Below are 21,970 nucleotides of genomic sequence, written 5' to 3'. Positions count from 1 at the left end.
ACCTGACAGTGGTACTCTGAGCAGTGTTTACCTGACAGAGGTACTCTGGGCTGTGTTTACCTGTAGTGGTACTCTGAGCTGTGTTTACCTGACAGTGGTACTCTGGGCTGTGTTTACCTGACAGTGGTACTCTGGTACTCTGGGCTGTGTTTACCTGACAGAGGTACTCTGAGCTGTGTTTACCTGACAGTGGTACTCTGGTACTCTGAGCTGTGTTTAGCTGACAGTGGTACTCTGAGCTGTGTTTACCTGACAGAGGTACTCTGGGCTGTGTTTACCTGTAGTGGTACTCTGGGCTGTGTTTACCTGACAGTGGTACTCTGGTACTCTGAGCTGTGTTTACCTGACAGTGGTACTCTGGGCTGTGTTTACCTGACAGTGGTACTCTGAGCTCTGTTTACCTGACAGTGGTACTCTGAGCAGTGTTTACCTGACAGAGGTACTCTGGGCTGTGTTTACCTGTAGTGGTACTCTGAGCTGTGTTTACCTGACAGAGGTACTCTGAGCTGTGTTTACCTGACAGTGGTACTCTGGTACTCTGAGCTGTGTTTACCTGACAGTGGTACTCTGGTACTCTGAGCTGTGTTTACCTGACAGTGGTACTCTGAGCGGTGTTTACCTGACAGAGGTACTCTGAGCTGTGTTTACCTGACAGAGGCACTCTGGGCTGTGTTTACCTGTAGTGGTACTCTGAGCTGTGTTTACCTGACAGTGGTACTCTGGGCTGTGTTTACCTGACAGTGGTACTCTGGGCTGTGTTTACCTGTAGTGGTACTCTGAGCTGTGTTTACCTGACAGTGGTACTCTGGGCTCTGTTTACCTGACAGTGGTACTCTGAGCTGTGTTTACCTGACAGAGGTACTCTGGGCTCTGTTTACCTGTAGTGGTACTCTGAGCTGTGTTTTACCTGACAGTGGTACTCTGGGCTCTGTTTACCTGACAGTGGTACTCTGAGCTGTGTTTACCTGACAGAGGTACTCTGAGCTGTGTTTACCTGTAGTGGTACTCTGAGCTGTGTTTACCTGACAGTGGTACCCTGGGCTGTGTTTACCTGACAGTGGTACTCTGAGCTCTGTTTACCTGACAGTGGTACTCTGAGCAGTGTTTACCTGACAGAGGTACTCTGGGCTGTGTTTACCTGACAGTGGTACTCTGAGCTGTGTTTACCTGACAGAGGTACTCTGGGCTCTGTTTACCTGTAGTGGTACTCTGAGCTGTGTTTACCTGACAGTGGTACTCTGGGCTGTGTTTACCTGACAGTGGTACTCTGAGCTCTGTTTACCTGACAGTGGTACTCTGAGCAGTGTTTACCTGACAGAGGTACTCTGGGCTGTGTTTACCTGTAGTGGTACTCTGAGCTGTGTTTACCTGACAGTGGTACTCTGGTACTCTGGGCTGTGTTTACCTGACAGTGGTACTCTGGTACTCTGGGCTGTGTTTACCTGACAGAGGTACTCTGAGCTGTGTTTACCTGACAGTGGTACTCTGGTACTCTGAGCTGTGTTTAGCTGACAGAGGTACTCTGGGCTGTGTTTACCTGACAGTGGTACTCTGGTACTCTGAGCTGTGTTTACCTGACAGTGGTACTCTGAGCTGTGTTTACCTGACAGTGGTACTCTGGTACTCTGAGCTGTGTTTACCTGACAGTGGTACTCTGGTACTCTGGGCTGTGTTTACCTGTAGTGGTACTCTGAGCTGTGTTTACCTGACAGTGGTACTCTGAGCTGTGTTTACCTGACAGTGGTACTCTGAGCTGTGTTTACCTGACAGTGGTACTCTGAGCTGTGTTTACCTGACAGTGGTACTCTGGTACTCTGGGCTGTGTTTACCTGACAGTGGTACTCTGAGCTGTGTTTACCTGACAGTGGTACTCTGAGCTGTGTTTACCTGACAGTGGTACTCTGGTACTCTGAGCTGTGTTTACCTGACAGTGGTACTCTGAGCGGTGTTTACCTGACAGTGGTACTCTGGTACTCTGAGCTGTGTTTACCTGACAGTGGTACTCTGAGCTGTGTTTACCTGACAGTGGTACTCTGAGCGGTGTTTACCTGACAGTGGTACTCTGGTACTCTGAGCTGTGTTTACCTGACAGTGGTACTCTGAGCTGTGTTTACCTGACAGTGGTACTCTGGTACTCTGAGCTGTGTTTACCTGACAGAGGTACTCTGAGCTGTGTTTACCTGACAGTGGTACTCTGAGCGGTGTTTACCTGACAGTGGTACTCTGGGCTGTGTTTACCTGACAGTGGTACTCTGAGCTGTGTTTACCTGACAGTGGTACTCTGAGCTGTGTTTACCTGACAGTGGTACTCTGGTACTCTGAGCTGTGTTTACCTGTAGTGGTACTCTGAGCTGTGTTTACCTGACAGTGGTACTCTGAGCTGTGTTTACCTGACAGTGGTACTCTGGTACTCTGAGCTGTGTTTACCTGACAGTGGTACTCTGAGCTGTGTTTACCTGACAGTGGTACTCTGGTACTCTGAGCTGTGTTTACCTGTAGTGGTACTCTGAGCTGTGTTTACCTGACAGTGGTACTCTGAGCTGTGTTTACCTGACAGTGGTACTCTGGTACTCTGAGCTGTGTTTACCTGACAGTGGTACTCTGAGCTGTGTTTACCTGACAGTGGTACTCTGGTACTCTGAGCTGTGTTTACCTGACAGTGGTACTCTGAGCTGTGTTTACCTGACAGTGGTACTCTGGTACTCTGAGCTGTGTTTACCTGTAGTGGTACTCTGAGCTGTGTTTACCTGACAGTGGTACTCTGAGCTGTGTTTACCTGACAGAGGTACTCTGAGCAACTGACAAGTTAACTTTTTGAAAGTTGCCTGGGTACTTTAGAAGAGACGACTCTGACTCACCATCATTAATGTTTAGATATTCTTCACTGTAAAAACCCACTAGTACTACATTGTTGACATTTTTCCTGCTGTTGCAGAGTAAAGAGACAGTTTTCAGAAAGCTGCCATGTTAAAGGCAAAAGTATTTTCATTTGAATTGTAGTACTTTGTGGCGGTGTACCTTCTGGAGCATCTGCAGCGTGAGCGTCCGGTCTTTGGCGAGCCGCTCACACTCCTGAGACGCCTGCAGGCCGAGCTGCTTGGCCTGGCTCTCCAGAGCGCACACCTTCTCCTGAGGAGAGCAGGTGAAGCCGTCGCTGAGACAAAGTCAATGGAGCGTCCACCTTGACATGAGGCGTCTCCGGAGCCGCTCACCTTCCTCTTGGCCACGCTGCTGTGGTACTGGGCTCTCTGCTGGACCAGCTGCTGGCTGAGGGTCTCCCTCTCCTCCTCCAGGCTGCTCTCCCTCTCCAGCTGCTGGAACTCCAGGTCCTCGAACTTCTTGGTGCCCGCCTCCAGGGCCTCTCCGTCCTGATGGAGGCCCACACCAAACCCACATCAAACCTGAGTCAGTCTCAGCAGTTCAAGCAAAGTAAAAATAAAGAACATGCTCCGACAGCATGGCTCATGGGGGGGCTACCTCAGGGGGGTCAAACCAGCCAGACACTTTACAGGCCCCAAACCAGCCCCAAACCAGCACACTGATTCCCCGAGATCTCCTGAAGACTGCGACTTGTGTCACAAGTAGGGGAGGAAATACTGGATACCAACAATAACTTCAAATAACCTTTACTATGAGAACTTCTGCACTTACTTCTACAATTACTTCTACTCAGACAACAATTACTTTGTAAATAACATAATTTAAACAAACGTATACAACAATAGCTAACTTCTAGGAGGATAACAATAACTTCTACAATAACTTCTACAATAACTTCTATAATAACTTCTACAATAACTTCTACAATAACTTCTATAATAACTTCTATAATAACTTCTACAATAACTTCTACAATAACTTCTATAATAACTTCTATAATAACTTCTAGGAGGATAACAATAACTTCTACAATAACTTCTACAATAACTTCTATAATAACTTCTAGGATAACAATAACTTCTAGGAGGATAACAATAACTTCTACAATAACTTCTACAATAACTTCTATAATAACTTCTAGGATAACAATAACTTCTACAATAACTTCTACAATAACTTCTACAATAACTTCTAGGAGGATAACAATAACTTCTACAATAACTTCTATAATAACTTCTATAATAACTTCTAGGAGGATAACAATAACTTCTACAATAACTTCTACAATAACTTCTATAATAACTTCTAGGATAACAATAACTTCTACAATAACTTCTATAACAACTTCTATAATAACTTCTATAATAACTTCTAGGAGGATAACAATAACTTCTACAATAACTTCTACAATAACTTCTATAATAACTTCTATAATAACTTCTAGGAGGATAACAATAACTTCTACAATAACTTCTACAATAACTTCTATAATAACTTCTATAATAACTTCTAGGAGGATAACAATAACTTCTACAATAACTTCTACAATAACTTCTATAATAACTTCTAGGAGGATAACAATAACTTCTACAATAACTTCTATAATAACTTCTACAATAACTTCTAGGAGGATAACAATAACTTCTACAATAACTTCTATAATAACTTCTAGGAGGATAACAATAACTTCTACAATAACTTCTACAATAACTTCTACAATAACTTCTAGGAGGATAACAATAACTTCTACAATAACTTCTATAATAACTTCTATAATAACTTCTATAATAACTTCTAGGAGGATAACAATAACTTCTATAATAACTTCTAGGAGGATAACAATAACTTCTACAATAACTTCTACAATAACTTCTATAATAACTTCTAGGAGGATAACAATAACTTCTACAATAACTTCTATAATAACTTCTAGGAGGATAACAATAACTTCTACAATAACTTCTATAATAACTTCTAGGAGGATAACAATAACTTCTACAATAACTTCTATAATAACTTCTAGGAGGATAACAATAACTTCTATAATAACTTCTATAATAACTTCTATAATAACTTCTAGGAGGATAACAATAACTTCTATAATAACTTCTACAATATTCAGACTAATGTCTATAACAATAAACAGCCTCAATCAGAATAACAACTTTTAAAAGAACATCAAGGACGACAGGATATTTTGACATAAATAAAAAAACTCCTCATCATAAGAAGAAATAACTTCTATGAGCAAAACAAATAACTTCTGCAGGAAAACAGAAGTTGTCCACCGAGAGCTGCAGTCCCTCTTGGTTCCCTGAGTCAGAAATAATGCAGAACATTCCCTTCAATGAGAGCAGCCAGAGTGTGACAGCGAGGGGGGGGGGGGGGGGGGGGGGGGCACGTCAGGGCCGATGTTAATCCATTAGTCAGCAGTTATTCTAACGATGTGAGCCGAGACAAAGACACATCACATTCACACATGCAGGACTGAATGTCCACCGTGTTATAGGAGAGTCCTGCTGGGTGTGTGTGTGTGTGTGTGTGTGTGTGTGTGTGTGTGTGTGTGTGTGTGTGTGTGTGTGTGTGTGTGTGTGTGTGTGTGTGTGTGTGAGCCACATGCAGCCCCCCCCCCCCCCCCCCCGGCTCAGGAGCCAAAGGGTCCAGCAGCACTATGTGGTGGAATGTGGAAACCTTCATGTCTGTAGAACACTAAACTCTTTGTAAGAAACCAGGCTGAGGCCTAAAAACAGAAGTTTGACATTTAGATAAGCGACTGTTAATAATTAATAGTAATAATAACAATAATAATAATAATAATCATAATAATAGTAATAATAATAATAATAATCATAATAATAATCATAACAATAACAATAACAATAATAATAATAATAGTAATAATAATAATGATAATCATAATAATAATAATAGTAATAATAACAATAATAATAATCATAATAATAATAATAATAATAATAGTAATAATAATAATAATCATAATAATAACAATAACAATAACAATAACAATAATAGTAATAATAATGATAATCATAATAATAACAATAACAATAATAATAATAATAATAATAATAATAATAATAGTAATAATAATAATAATAAATAACTTACCAACATCGATTCTTTCATTCTCATTAGTTAAATCTTTTTCTCTGACTGAAGCTTTGCTCAGGGAAAATCAAATGGATCCTTTATTCAACTGGAAACAGCAGATATTCATGCTTTATATTTAAAATATATATTTAGTTGTTGGGAAAATCTATACAACAGTTTTCATGACAATGTCTCAATGAAAACTCCTCTTTTGTTTATGTCTCCAGCACAACATTCTGAAAACTGTCCGTCTCCACAACAAAGGCAAAAAGACTGAAAATGATGTAGTGAGCATGGCAGGCCAGGAGGTGGCGCTGTTTGGTATTTAATGAAACACAGTCGTCGTGGAGACGGACACATCGAATGTTTTGTATTTTCACTTGAAATCATTGCTGTAAACACCTGAAATATAAACGTCTGACTGCGGATCAGAGTTCAGGATCTTTACTTTTCCTCTGGAACATGAGAACAAAATGTTGTTTACAGATTTTCAGACGTTACTGGAGTTCTGCAAACTTCTGTGAGTGAAACAAGTTGATTTATCAGTTTAAGAAGATTTAAAGGTTAAAAACAAAGAGATTTAGTTTCTATCAGTTTAAATGTTTTCAGATTGACATGAGCAGGAAGTGTTTCTATAACGTGAAGCTTATTTTTATGCAGGAGGTGATGGATGGTGCAGGCTGCAGGTGGAGGAGGAGGAGGAGGAGGAGGAGGAGGAGGAGGAGGAGGAGGAGGAGGAGGAGGAGGAGTGGATGGTGCAGGCTGCAGGTGGAGGAGGAGGAGGAGGAGGAAGAGGAGGAGGAGGAGGAGGAGGAGGAGGAGGAGGAGATGGATGGTGCAGGCTGCAGGTGGAGGAGGAGGAGGAGGAGGAGGTGATGGATGGTGCAGGCTGCAGGTGGAGGAGGAGGAGGAGGAGGAGGAGGTGATGGATGGTGCAGGCTGCAGGTGGAGGAGGAGGAGGAGGAGGAGGAGGAGGAGGAGGAGGAGGAGGAGGAGGTGATGGATGGTGCAGGCTGCAGGGTGGAGGAGGAGGAGGAGGAGGGAGAGGAGGAGGAGGAGGAGGAGGTGATGGATGGTGCAGGCTGCAGGTGGAGGAGGAGGAGGAGGAGGAGGAGGAGGATGATGAGGAGGAGGAGGAGGAGGAAGAGGAGGAGGAGGAGGAGGAGGTGATGGATGGTGCAGGCTGCAGGATGAGGAGGAGGAGGAGGAGGTGATGGATGGTGCAGGCTGCTGAGGTGGAGGAGAGGAAGAGGAGGAGGAGGAGGAGGAGGAGGTGATGGATGGTGCAGGCTGCAGGTGGAGGTGCAGGAGGAGGAGGAGGAGGAAGAGGAGGAGGAGGAGGAGGAGCAGCAGCAGGTTGTCTCGGTGCTCCTGCTCTGACGTGATGACCCACCCTCTTCAGTTGCTCCTGCAGTTGCTCCCGCAGCGACTCGGGGCAGTTATGAAGCTGGTTCTTCAGCTCAGCGTAGCTCTGATGGAGGTTCTGCAGGGCGCGGCGCTCCACCTCCACATTAGACCTCTCCTAGAGACACACACACACACACAGGATGGATGGACCACCACCACCACACACACACACACAGGATGGACCACCACCACCACCACACACACACACACACAGGATGGATGGACCACCACCACCACCACACACACACACAACAGGAGGATGGATGGACCACCACCACCACACACACACACACACACACACACAGGATGGATGGACCACCACCACCACCACACACACACACACAGGATGGATGGACCACCACCACCACACACACACACACACACACACACAGGATGGATGGACCACCACCACCACCACACACACACACACAGGATGGATGGACCACCACCACCACCACACACACACACACAGGATGGATGGACCACCACCACCACACACACACACACACACACACACAGGATGGATGGACCACCACCACCACCACACACACACACACACACACACAGGATGGATGGACCACCACCACCACACACACACACACACACACAGGATGGATGGACCACCACCACCACACACACACACACACACACACACAGGATGGATGGACCACCACCACCACACACACACACACACACACACACACACAGGATGGATGGACCACCACCACCACACACACACACACACACACACACACAGGATGGATGGACCACCACCACCACACACACACACACACACACACACACAGGATGGACGGACCACCACCACCACCACACACACACACACACACACACACAGGATGGACCACCACCACCACACACACACACACACACACACACACACACACACACACACACACACACACACACAGGATGGACCACCACCACCACCACCCCACACACACACACACACACACACACACACACACACACACACACACACACACACACACACACACACACACACACACACACACACACACACACACACACACACACACCTTTCTTTACTTTCTTTGATAACTAAATGGTAAAAGTTATCCTGCCGTCTTCAGACCCTTTTCAAACAACCAAGTATAGGACCAAGTATAGGATCAAGTATAGGACCAAGTATAGGATCAAGTATAGGACCAAGTATAGGACCAAGTATAGGATCAAGTATAGGACCAAGTATAGGACCAAGTCTAGGATCAAGTATAGGACCAAGTATAGGATCAAGTATAGGACCAAGTATAGGATCAAGTATAGGACCAAGTATAGGACCAAGTATAGGATCAAGTATAGGACCAAGTATAGGACCAAGTCTAGGACCAAGTCTAGGACCAAGTCTAGGACCAAGTATAGGACCAAGTATAGGATCAAGTATAGGACCAAGTATAGGACCAAGTCTAGGACCAAGTCTAGGACCAAGTCTAGGATCAAGTATAGGACCAAGTATAGGATCAAGTATAGGACCAAGTCTAGGACCAAGTCTAGGATCAAGTATAGGACCAAGTATAGGACCAAGTCTAGGACCAAGTCTAGGACCAAGTCTAGGATCAAGTATAGGACCAAGTCTAGGATCAAGTATAGGACCAAGTATAGGACCAAAGGACCGGGAGGAACCAGCAGGCTTAAGGCCGGGTTCCAACAGACTCTATCTCCATGGAAACGGGGAAAGTGAGTGTCTGGAAGCTCCCGGGCTTCTTGTATACGACATGAAACTTACAGAACTTTCAGTGTTTCTGCTGTTTCCATATAAACAGACATCATTTCCAGAACGTTGTTGTGTAAACGCAAAACCTTTCTGAACAAAAACATTAAAAATAAAAAGTTTGAACTTGAAATGTGTAAACAGGGCCTAAAGTAACTGTAATAGAAAGCCTCTATGTATCGGGATTCCTCTCTTCCCTTGTACAGAACATAGCTGAGGTCACTGCTGGAAGACCTGAATGAAGGTGAAGACACGTTCAGCAGAGAGGAAGAGCGAGTGCTGAAGAAGCAGGAGGACATTAGTGGTTAATGGATCGTTGTTAGAGGATTTAAAAAGCAGGCCGGGTCCAAGCGAGAGACGTCCTGACGAGATGATTCTCTGACGTGAGCAGAACCCCCCCCCCCCCCCCCCCCCCCCCTCAGGCTGGACGCTCCCCTGTACCTTGTCCTTCTCCCTCTGGATGGCGCTCTCCAGCTCGTCCAGCTTGTGATGCAGCTGAGCAATGATGTCCGTCTCAGACTCCACCTGGTCCAGCTCCGCCTGCCGCTCGCCCTGCAGGAGGGCGCGCTCCATGTCCGCCTGCAGGGGAGGCGGAGTTACGTCAGGTTATGTGATGTCACCACCGAGCTGTTGGCCCTCCGCTGGCTGTCCCCCTGTTACCTCCTGCTTGGACTCCATAACAGTAACTTCTACACTGATTACAGCAACTTGTACACTGATTACAGCAACTTGTACACTGATTACAGTAACTTCTACACTGATAACAGCAACTTCTACACAGTAACTTCTACAGTGATTACAGTAACTTCTACACTGATTACAGTAACGTCTACACTGATAACAGTAATTTCTACACTGATAACAGCAACTTGTACACTGATAACAGTAACTTCTACACTGATTACAGTAACTTCTACACTGATAACAGTAACTTCTACACTAACAGTAACTTCTACACTGATTACAGTAACTTCTACACTGATAACAGTAACTTCTACACTAACAGTAACTTCTACACTGATAACAGCAACTTCTACACAGTAACTTCTACAGTGATTACAGTAACTTGTACACTGATTACAGTAACTTCTACACTGATAACAGTAACTTCTACACTAACAGTAACTTCTACACTGATAACAGCAACTTGTACACTGATTACAGTAACTTCTACACTGATAACAGTAACTTCTACACTGATAACAGCAACTTGTACACTGATAACAGTAACTTCTACACTGATTACAGTAACTTCTACACTGATAACAGCAACTTGTACACTGATAACAGTAACTTCTACACTGATTACAGTAACTTCTACACTAACAGTAACTTCTACACTGATTACAGTAACTTCTACACTGATTACAGTAACTTGTACACTGATTACAGTAACTTCTACACTGATAACAGTAACTTCTACACTGATAACAGCAACTTGTACACTGATTACAGTAACTTCTACACTAACAGTAACTTCTACACTGATTACAGTAACTTCTACACTCATAACAGTAACTTCTACACTGATAACAGCAACTTGTACACTGATTACAGTAACTTCTACACTGATAACAGCAACTTCTACACAGTAACTTCTACAGTGATTACAGTAACTTCTACACTGATTACAGTAACTTCTACACTGATAACAGTAACTTCTACACTGATAACAGTAACTTGTACACTGATAACAGCAACTTCTACACTGATAACAGTAACTTCTACACTGATAACAGCAACTTCTACACTGATAACAGTAACTTCTACACTGATTACAGTAACTTCTACACTAATAACAGTAACTTCTACACTGATAACAGAAACTTCTACACAGTAACTTGTACACTGATTACAGTAACTTCTACACTAATAACAGTAACTTCTACACTGATAACAGCAACTTCTACACAGTAACTTCTACACTGATAACAGTAACTTCTACACAGTAACTTGTACACTGATAACAGTAAGTTCTACACTGATTACAGCAACTTCTACACTGATAACAGTAACTTCTACACTGATAACAGTAACTTCTACACAGTAACTTCTACACTGATAACAGTAACTTCTACACTGATAACAGTAACTTGTACACTGATAACAGTAACTTCTACACTGATAACAGTAACTTCTACACAGTAACTTCTACACTGATAACAGTAACTTCTACACAGTAACTTCTACACTGATAACAGTAACTTGTACACTGATAACAGTAACTTCTACACTGATAACAGTAACTTCTACACAGTAACTTCTACACTGATTACAGTAACTTCTACACTGATTACAGTAACTTCTACAGTGATAACAGTAACTTATACACAGTAACTTCTACACTGATAACAGTAACTTCTGCACAGTAACTTGTACACTGATTACAGTAACTTGTACACTGATTACAGTAACTTCTACACTAATAACAGTAACTTCTACACAGCAACTTCTACACTGATAACAGTAACTTCTACACAGTAACTTGTACACTGATTACAGTAACTTCTACACTGATTACAGTAACTTCTACACTGATAACAGTAACTTCTGCACAGTAACTTGTACACTGATTACAGTAACTTGTACACTGATTACAGTAACTTCTACACTAATAACAGTAACTTCTACACTGATAACAGTTACTTCTACACAGTAACTTGTACACTGATTACAGTAACTTGTACACTGATAACAGTAAGTTCTACACAGCAACTTCTACACTGATAACAGTAACTTCTACACAGTAACTTGTACACTGATAACAGTAAGTTCTACACAGCAACTTCTACACTGATAACAGTAACTTCTACACAGTAACTTGTACACTGATAACAGTAACTTCTACACAGTAACTTCTACACTAATAACAGTAACTTCTACACTGATAACAGTAACTTCTGCACAGTAACTTGTACACTGATTACAGTAACTTGTACACTGATTACAGTAACTTCTACACTAATAACAGTAACTTCTACACAGTAACTTCTACACTGATAACAGTTACTTCTACACAGTAACTTCTACAGTGATAACAGTTACTTCTACACAGTAACTTCTACAGTGATTACAGTAACTTGTACACTGATTACAGTAACTTCTACACAGTAACTTCTACACTGATAACAGTTACTTCTACACAGTAACTTCTACAGTGATTACAGTAACTTGTACACTGATAACAGCAACTTCTCCATCAACCACAGTGACTTGTACGATGACTCCTGGGCTGGCAGTGCCGCTCTCACCTCCTGCTTGGACTCCTGGAGCTGCTGTTCCAGCTCCGTCAGGCGAGTCTTCAGCTCGTCGATGCGAGCCAGAACACGGAGCCGCTCGTCCTCCAGGTAGCTGAGCTCCAGACGGCCGGCGCTGCCCGAGCTGGACGAATCCTCATGCTGCAGGGAGGGAGGCACAATGACCGACACTGATAAAATCTCATGTTTTAAAGATGTTATTTCAGTTTCAACCTCTCATTACATGCATGATGCTCACATGTCATGCAAAGCAGCATGGACCACAGAGCCCCAGAGGCGGGGCTTCATGTTCCTCTGGCCAATCACAAACCATTTCTCCTGATTTAATACTTAATACTTCATTCAATGTTATTTCCTGACTCCTCTGGCATGTACAATCTTTAAATTGACTGTTGTGCACAAAAAGTCCCGTGTTATAAATTTGCATTCTGCTTCTACCAAACTTTAAACTTCCAGTTTAGATTTGTAAAAGGAACATAATGATCTTTTATTATTGAAAATAAAACAGATATTTTGAGAGTTAATGCTGTTTTAAGTCACTTAAAACATTTTTTAAAAGTCTGCATGAATCCTTTGTATGTCACATTTATATGATAAATGTACTGCAAAGTGTTAAACTAAATGAATGTTTACATATTTCACTATTGTGGGCTTAGAAAACGTCTTCATGTTGATATGGGACTGAGAGAAGTAATCCAGTATCGTCACTTTCCTGACAAAATGTTCAAACTGCAAATAATTCAGATTCACAATATTTGCAAAACTGTTACATTTTGTAAAATCCAGTTTAGTTTTTTGTACTTTTAAAGCTTTTTGTCGACAGAATTTCATCTCAGTTTTTTGTTTTTGTTTTAATTTAAATGTAATTTGGTCAGTTTTACACTTTCCAACTGATTTTTATCACGTATTTATAACAGTTGTATTTTTTATATTAGTTTTAAAGTCGTTTTTTTTTTAACATCTTAAAATCTTGTATTAATGTAAAATGTATTTCATCGCGTGCTCGAAAAAGTAGAGTTCTCAAAATATTGCCACTTAATGTCAATATACAAGGGAGTTTTGTACATTTTTATTTTTATATATCTTGTGCAATTTAACGTTTATAAAACACTCCGAACACAAACACACCAGGCAAATGGAAGAGTTGCAGTAGCAGAAGGAGAAGAAGACGTTTGTTAGTTTATTATAAATGTTCCAATTTGATAATGAGGATAAAGATCTTCAGCTACAGTTTGCAGTTTTCTATGATGGTAGAAAGTTTGAAATTAAATATTTTGGCCCTTTTTGAGGAATCCCTGTTTTCTGCACTCACTGAAGAGTGAGGAGGTTCAGTTTGAGGGTGAAGTGGACGCATGTATGAAGTTTCAGAGAAATGGAGTGTAGAGCACTGAAGAGACGAAGCCTGTGTGCAGGTGAGCAGGTGAGCGTGCTGCAGGTGAGCAGGTGAGCGTGCTGCAGGTGAGCAGGTGAGCGTGCTGCAGGTGAGCGTGCTGCAGGTGAGCAGGTGAGCGTGCTGCAGGTGAGCGTGCTGCAGGTGAGCGTGCTGCAGGTGAGCAGGTGAGCGTGCTGCAGGTGAGCGTGCTGCAGGTGAGCAGGTGGGCGTGCTGCAGGTGGGCGTGCTGCAGGTGGGCGTGCTGCAGGTGAGCGTGCTGCAGGTGAGCGTGCTGCAGGTGAGCGTGCTGCAGGTGAGCGTGAGCGTGCTGCAGGTGAGCGTGCTGCAGGTGAGCAGGTGGGCGTGCTGCAGGTGGGCGTGCTGCAGGTGAGCGTGCTGCAGGTGGGCGTGCTGCAGGTGAGCGTGCTGCAGGTGAGCGTGCTGCAGGTGAGCAGGTGAGCGTGCTGCAGGTGAGCAGGTGAGCGTGCTGCAGGTGAGCGTGCTGCAGGTGAGCGTGCTGCAGGTGAGCGTGCTGCAGGTGAGCAGGTGAGCGTGCTGCAGGTGAGCGTGCTGCAGGTGAGCAGGTGGGCGTGCTGCAGGTGGGCGTGCTGCAGGTGGGCGTGCTGCAGGTGAGCGTGCTGCAGGTGAGCGTGCTGCAGGTGAGCGTGCTGCAGGTGAGCGTGAGCGTGCTGCAGGTGAGCGTGCTGCAGGTGAGCAGGTGGGCGTGCTGCAGGTGGGCGTGCTGCAGGTGAGCGTGCTGCAGGTGGGCGTGCTGCAGGTGGGCGTGCTGCAGGTGAGCGTGCTGCAGGTGAGCGTGCTGCAGGTGAGCGTGCAGGAGTGTTTCCTCTGACCTGCTGGTCTCCATTGAGCAGTGCTGCTGCCGCCGTGCCGGGAGCCGAGGACGTCCTCACCTCCTGATGGGTGCTCTCCGTGCTGCTGCACTCCTCCTTCAGGTTCTCCTCGTCGCTCTCCCTCTGCCTCTGCGCCAGGCGCAGGGCGGCCGAGGACGCCGTCCCCCCGAGGAGGTTGTCCACGGAGGGTCTTCGCCCCGAGCCGTCCGTCAGACCTCCGGGGAAGCCGGGCCTCACCAGCCCCAGGGGGTCCGGGCCCGGGCTGTCTCCCTTGTTGTACTCTGCACAGAGGTTGAGGATGGTCTCCAGACGCTGTCTCTCCTGCAGAAGACAAATCCACATGGATTATTTACAAAGCAAACTTCCAAATGTTCCTCAAGTTGCTTTGATAATCGATATCAATTGTAATGAGGCTCCGGGACCTCGTTTATAAAAGCTGCTGAAGCACAAAACAGGTCCTGGAAGATGCATACGCCACTTCCTATGCAAAGCTTATGATCTATAGAAATAAACTTTGCGGGAGAATGTTGGTACCGGTACACAAACTTTGAACCTGGAGCAGCACAATTTGGAACCTGGTGCTGCTGATGGTGAGGTGGAGAACTGAACCAGATTTATCTCAAACATTTAATATCTTCAAATATCAGACTTATTGATCCACGTGATCATAAACAGCCGAGCTGCAGAGTTCTAGATGTTTCTTTAGTGGAACGTTACTGATGAATCAGCAGAACCATGTTCATATGTCAAACTTTCATCTTCAAATGATCCAGATAGAACTGATTGATTATCAATGATCCAGAGGACAGAACTGATTGATTATCAATGATCCAGAGGACAGAACTGATTGATTATCAATTGTGACCAGTTGTGTAACAATCAGTCTAATTTCAGAGTGAACACATAAATAGTGCAGTGACAGTCGTGAGTAAAGCTGCAGTGTGGACGCTCTGGAGCTGGAGACAGACGACCTCCTCCACCCTCCATCTCCACCCTCCACCTCCACCCTCCTCCTCCACCTCTAGTGACTGAGGATAAACAAAGTCCACGGAGCCTTTTCACCGTCCCTGTTCACATATTTAATTTATACATTTAATAAAAAGATAAAACTTAAACAAAACGTCTCCTTCCTCTACGACTGACACACGGTGGCGTCACAACCATGAGGCTGTTTTGGGGTCCAGGGTGGGCTGGGGTGCTGCCCCTATGATGTCACTCTCCTCCATGATGTCACTCTCCCCCATGATGTCACTCTCCTCTGGCCCCCATGATGTCACTCTCCCCCATGATGTCACTCTCCTCTGACCTTCATGATGTCACTCTCCCCCATGATGTCACTCTCCTCTGGCCTCCATGATATCACTCTCCTCTGGCCCCCATGATGTCACTCTTCTCCATGATGTCACTCTCCTCCATGATGTCACTCTCCCCCATGATGTCACTCTCCTCTGACCTTCATGATGTCACCCCGCCCCATGATGTCACTCTCCTCCATGATGTCACTCTCCTCTGACCTTCATGATGTCACCCCCCCCATGATGTCACTCTCCCCCATGATGTCACTCTCCTCCATGATGTCACTCTCCTCTGGCCCCCATGATGTCACTCTCCTCCATGATGTCACTCTCCCCCATGATGTCACTCTCCTCTGACCTTCATGATGTCACTCTCCCCCATGATGTCACTCTCCTCTGGCCTCCATGATGTCACTCTTCTCCATGATGTCACTCTCCCCCATGATGTCACTCTCCTCTGACCTTCATGATGTCACTCTCCCCCATGATGTCACTCTCCTCTGACCTTCATGATGTCACTCTCCCCCATGATGTCACTCTCCTCTGACCTTCATGATGTCACCCCCCCATGATGTCACTCTCCTCCATGATGTCACTCTCCTCTGACCTTCATGATGTCACTCTCCCCCATGATGTCACTCTCCTCTGACCTTCATGATGTCACCCCCCCATGATGTCACTCTCCGCCATGATGTCACTCTCCCCATGACGTCACTCTCCCCTGACCTTCATGATGTCACTCCCCCCATGATGTCACTCTCCTCCATGATGTCACTCTCCTCCATGATGTCACTCTCCTCTGACCTTCATGATGTCACTCTCCTCCATGATGTCACTCTCCTCTGACCTTCATGATGTCACTCTCCCCCACGATGTCACTCTCCTCTGACCTTCATGATGTCACTCTCCCCCATGATGTCACTCTCCTCTGACCTTCATGATGTCACTCTCCCCCATGACATCACTCTCCTCTGACCTTCATGATGTCACTCTCCTCCATGATGTCACTCTCCTCCATGATGTCACTCTCCTCTGGCCCCATGATGTCACTCTTCTCCATGATGTCACTCTCCTCCATGATGTCACTCTCCTCTGACCTTCATGATGTCACTCTCCTCCATGATGTCACTCTCCTCTGGCCCCCATAATGTCACTCTCCTCCATGATGTCACTCTCCTCTGACCTCCACCTTCAGATCAGACTCTTCTCCACCTCTACAGTCACTGATCTCTCTCAGACTCTCACTCTCTTCATCAGTGACGACGAGCTGCTGATCACTTGTTTTTTCTTTTATTAGTGATTCCACTACTGTGACACCAGATAAGACCATCTCCTGACCTCCACCATCTCCTGACCTCCACCATCTCCTGACCTCCTCCATCTCCTGACCTCCACCATCTCCTGACCTCCACCATCTCCTGACCTCCTCCATCTCCTGACCTCCTCCATCTCCTCATGACTATTTCTCTCTCCGTCAAATTCCTTTTCCTCGTCTTTTCTTCCAGGATTTAGTGTCAAATACCGGCGATCAACAGGCTGAATGAGATGTTAAAATATTGACGAGGCACGTTGCATTGACCATTGATGGTAGAAAGTGGGCGGGGCCTGGACTGTCACCTTCCAGGTGGACTGGATCTAGAAAAGGAAAGTGCCTGCAGATGTGCGTACGCACCTTTTTATTGATCCGAATGTTTTGGGCGCACGCCATTTTCAGCCTTTGGGAGCACGGAGAGTTTTAGTAGGAATCCCAGGAATGTCTTCTAGATGAGAACCTGATCTTTAGCCTCACACAGTATATCAGTACTAGTCTGCATCAGATACAGTCAGGCCAGGCTCAGGGCAATTTCCTGGATGTGGAGCTGGTTGGTGTTGCCACAGCAGCAGCTGATACGATCTGAAGGTGGCAGAGATGGAAGCAGAAAGCAGACCTAACACCAAGATTCAGTTGCTGATTGCTGTCATCTAGAACTGTTTCTGTGGAGCTCCGTCTCTCACAGATCTCCTGCCAGAATGTGAAGCTGCAACTAATAATGTTGTCCTGTCTGACATCCTGTCCTTTCTCATCTTAGCACATGTTTATTATGAGAAAATGCAGTTGGAGTTGCTTCAAAGAGAATGAAGAATTGAACACGGGATGAGATTATCTGAGTCTTATAAGGTCCAAAAGGTCGGTGGCTACAACAATAAGAAATAAAAAAACATGTATGAAACAAGCTTTTAGCACCGTGCTCAGGGACCTGGTCACCCAGGGAGGTGGCAGCAGACTACCCCCCCCTATGTGGGGTAGTCTATGCTCACTGCGCGACCTCTGACCTTTGAATAAGTGTTCCTGTCTGCAGGCGAGCCTTCAGCTGCACCCCGGGCGTGTCTGAGGTCCGACAGCAGCGACACTGTTTTACTGGCTGGGGTTAAAACGGGGGCTCTTCAGAGTTTACAGCTACTGGGAGGCAGAGAACGCAGGGAACTGTCCTCTCCTAAATCAATGAAATCATTTCTCATGACTTCTGAATTCAAAGGTCTGGTAAGTATTTATAGATCAGCTGCAATAGTTCCAGTTGTGCTTTACCCTGACACTTTAATTCGTCTCCTGTCATACATTCAGTTCTAACCTGCCATCATTATTTCTCTATATTGTTGCTGTACGCTGGGAAATGCATTAAAGAAAACGCATGACCACACAAATCTGACGCGGAATGTCACAAGTCATTTCTGACTGCCGTAGACACGATGAAGGTTTTGAACGAAGGCGGGACTCGTGGCCACTCGTCCTCGTCACGGAGGAGGACTTGGCGAGCCGAAGACAAACGCCTCGGTTCGTCCACTCCCTCGTCCGGTGACGCTTCCCAGCTGTGGGAGCATCTGCATGAGGAGGAGCTGCAACCTGTAATCTGGGACCACTTAGCTCCCTCACGGAGTGGGTGGCAGTAAAAGACCCTTTGGGGCAACTGTTTTGCATTCACTACAACAGAGTGGAACTTTACATTTTGACAGGCGGCTCCCGGAGTCCTCCTACTCAACATCTGCTCCAGCATGAGTGCACTCTGATTAGAGCGCTCACGCCTGTCTCGTTTTGGTCGGGAACGCTGATTGAAATTGTCTCATGTGATTGCCAGACAGTCCCGGGGCGAGCAAACCTGTCTGACGGAGAAGTGGGAAGCTCCAGCGTACATGTCATAGCCTTCAAATGCGTTTGGCCACAGCGGAAATCAACATCAAATTCCACGCCTGACAGAAACAAACTGCGCCGACATGATGCTTCTGATCACGTGTCCGGAGACAGACGGTGTGAAGACACTTCTGTGTTTTTCATGCGGTTCATTCTAATGCCAAAGGTGGCGGTTGTTGTTTCAACGACAGGAGCTGAAAGAAATCCAGCAGGTTTACAGGTTTCCAGGTCTCTAGCAGGACTGGGTCTTAATCCTCACCCTGGTACCTCATGCCAAGCCCCCATGTCCCACCTGGAATAAAGAGGTTTTGGTATCCCAGCAATCTGTTCTCACAGGGTTTAATGAGGTACTTGTGGTACATTTATCCTCTTAAGCAGCATCAACTCCTAAACTTGCATACAGATGTCCAGGTTCTCACACATCACTGGGACTTGAACCAGCAACTCTGAGATTGGAGAACACAGCAAGGATTTCAAGTGAAATTCTAAACGTTCGTAACGTTTTGGGTGCATCCACAGTAGTGCAACCTCTTACTGTTGGACATGAACCCTCTACCTTGAGACAGAGTCTGATGCTCTACCTACTGAGCTGGACGGGGACATGAACCCTCTACCTGGAGACAGAGTCTGACGCTCTACCAGCTGAACTGGACGGGGGACATGAACCCTCTACCTTGAGGCTGAGAGTCTGACGCTCTACCAGCTGAGCTGGACGGGGACATGAACCCTCTACCTGGAGACAGAGTCTGACGCTCTACCAGCTGAGCTGGACGGGGACATGAACCCTCTACCTTGAGACTGAGAGTCTGACGCTCTACCAGCTGAGCTGGACGGGGACATGAACCCTCTACCTTGAGACTGAGAGCCTGATGCTCTACCAGCTGAACTGGACGGGGGACATGAACCCTCTACCTTGAGGCTGAGAGTCTGACGCTCTACCAGCTGAGCTGGACGGGGACATGAACCCTCTACCTGGAGACAGAGTCTGACGCTCTACCAGCTGAGCTGGACGGGGACATGAACCCTCTACCTTGAGACTGAGAGTCTGACGCTCTACCAGCTGAGCTGGACGGGGACATGAACCCTCTACCTTGAGACTGAGAGCCTGATGCTCAACCAGCTGAGCTGGACGGGGACATGAACCCTCTACCTGGAGACAGAGTCTGACGCTCTACCAGCTGAGCTGGACGGGGACATGAACCCTCTACCTGGAGACTGAGAGCCTGATGCTCTACCAGCTGAACTGGACGGGGGACATGAACCCTCTACCTGGAGACAGAGTCTGACGCTCTACCAGCTGAGCTGGACGGGGACATGAACCCTCTACCTTGAGACTGAGAGTCTGACGCTCTACCAGCTGAGCTGGACGGGGACATGAACCCTCTACCTTGAGACTGAGAGTCTGACGCTCTACCAGCTGAGCTGGACGGGGACATGAACCCTCTACCTGGAGACTGAGAGTCTGACGCTCTACCAGCTGAACAAGCCGAGGGACCAGGTTTCATTTCCTTCCTTCTTATTAAATAAAAGAACTTTCCTCTTCTCTATGGATCAACAGTCAAATGAAGAAGAAGCCGACATTCATGCAGGTCAAAGAGCAAATATCCATTTTCTGCATAAGAGCAGGAATGAAGCAGAACTTTACATTTCAGTGTATATTTTGTGTTTCGTTTGTTTCCTTGGCCTCGTTCTTTTGATTTCAGGAATTCTCCTTCTGACCCGTCTCATTAGGTACAACTTGTACATTTAATTAGCGATTCTACTTGACTTGCTGCAATTCAAACAGTTTCACCAGAAAGTAAACAATCATCCACAATCTCTACTTGCAAGTTGTCAATATCTCCATAGTATTTCCTGATACTTGCTTTCCCTGAAAAACAGAAAAGTCTTTAGGACACATCATGTACGTCACAGCAGTTAGTAATATTCACAAATGCTTCCATCTGAAGGTTTTAAAAATGATTACAGCTAGAAATGCAGAGATACTGTACGCACATGGCAGCGCAGTACACACTGCCCCCTGTGTACTATAACCACAGTAGTACACTGGAGCTTTATCAGCAAAGCAGAGTCTTCACATATTATTTGCTTCTGGAGTATAAATCAAGGCTTAATGGCATTTAACAAGTACTCATATTGGTCCTTATCATCACCGAATATCTAAAGCTTAGTACTCATACTTGTACTGGTCCAACTGCAGTACATTAATTCAACGCACCAGCAGAATAACAAGCTCGTCTGGACAAAGGTTGGGAGCTGCTCGTCAGGAGAAAACTTTATAAACCAAACCTGAATATAAGATAAATGGTAGTAATGGAGTACAGTACTAAACTGAAACTCATTGATATAAAACTTTCCCTAAAGCTGATTATTATTTGCGAATGCTTATCAGTACTGCAGGATTTAAAGGGGCTGGTGGAGCGAATAACAGGAGGCCGAGTCACATGACCACAAACACACCACTGACTTCGCTTTAACTCTCCTGGAAGTTCTACATTTACACACTGTAGTAATCTTTAATGTAGTAATCTTTAATGGGACTCTTTGATGACTCATTAGCAGCATCCTCTGACTCACAACATAAAGAAAAACTAATTAGCTAACGTGATAAAATGATGAAATAACCTTTTGTCTTGAGGCAATCTTTGGTAATTGAAAAGAGTTCCTGAGAAAAAGCTATCAAATTTTACAATAGGTAGTCAAAGCTGCTTTATGCAGCCTGGTACGCAGCCTGGTACGCAGCCTGGTACGCAGCCTGGTACACAGCCTGGTACACAGCCTGGTACGCAGCCTGGTACGCAGCCTGGTACGCAGCCTGGTACGCAGCCTGGTACACAGCCTGGTACACAGCCTGGTACACAGCCTGGTAGGGAGCCTGGTA

At 45.5% G+C, this 21,970-nt stretch overlaps 1 protein-coding gene across 1 annotated transcript in view; it reads right to left on the bottom strand.

Annotated features, from left to right (window-relative positions):
• The window catches only part of phldb1b (pleckstrin homology-like domain, family B, member 1b), a gene marked incomplete at its 5' end in the record, with an annotated part of 92,083 nt that overhangs the window by 21,695 nt on the left and 48,418 nt on the right, over positions 1–21,970 (bottom strand). The window contains 6 exon segments of the mRNA XM_080459672.1: positions 3,019–3,129; positions 3,213–3,368; positions 7,385–7,513; positions 9,590–9,727; positions 12,400–12,546; positions 14,629–14,949. Coding sequence (XP_080315798.1) covers positions 3,019–3,129; positions 3,213–3,368; positions 7,385–7,513; positions 9,590–9,727; positions 12,400–12,546; positions 14,629–14,949 — 1,002 coding nt within the window.

This window comes from Lipophrys pholis (genome assembly GCF_963383615.2).
Source record: "Lipophrys pholis genome assembly, chromosome: 3".
In the NCBI taxonomy this organism is placed as follows: Eukaryota; Metazoa; Chordata; class Actinopteri; order Blenniiformes; family Blenniidae; genus Lipophrys; species Lipophrys pholis.
The sequence above is the reverse complement of the archived record's forward strand: the minus strand, read 5'-3'. Positions and strand labels throughout refer to the sequence as shown.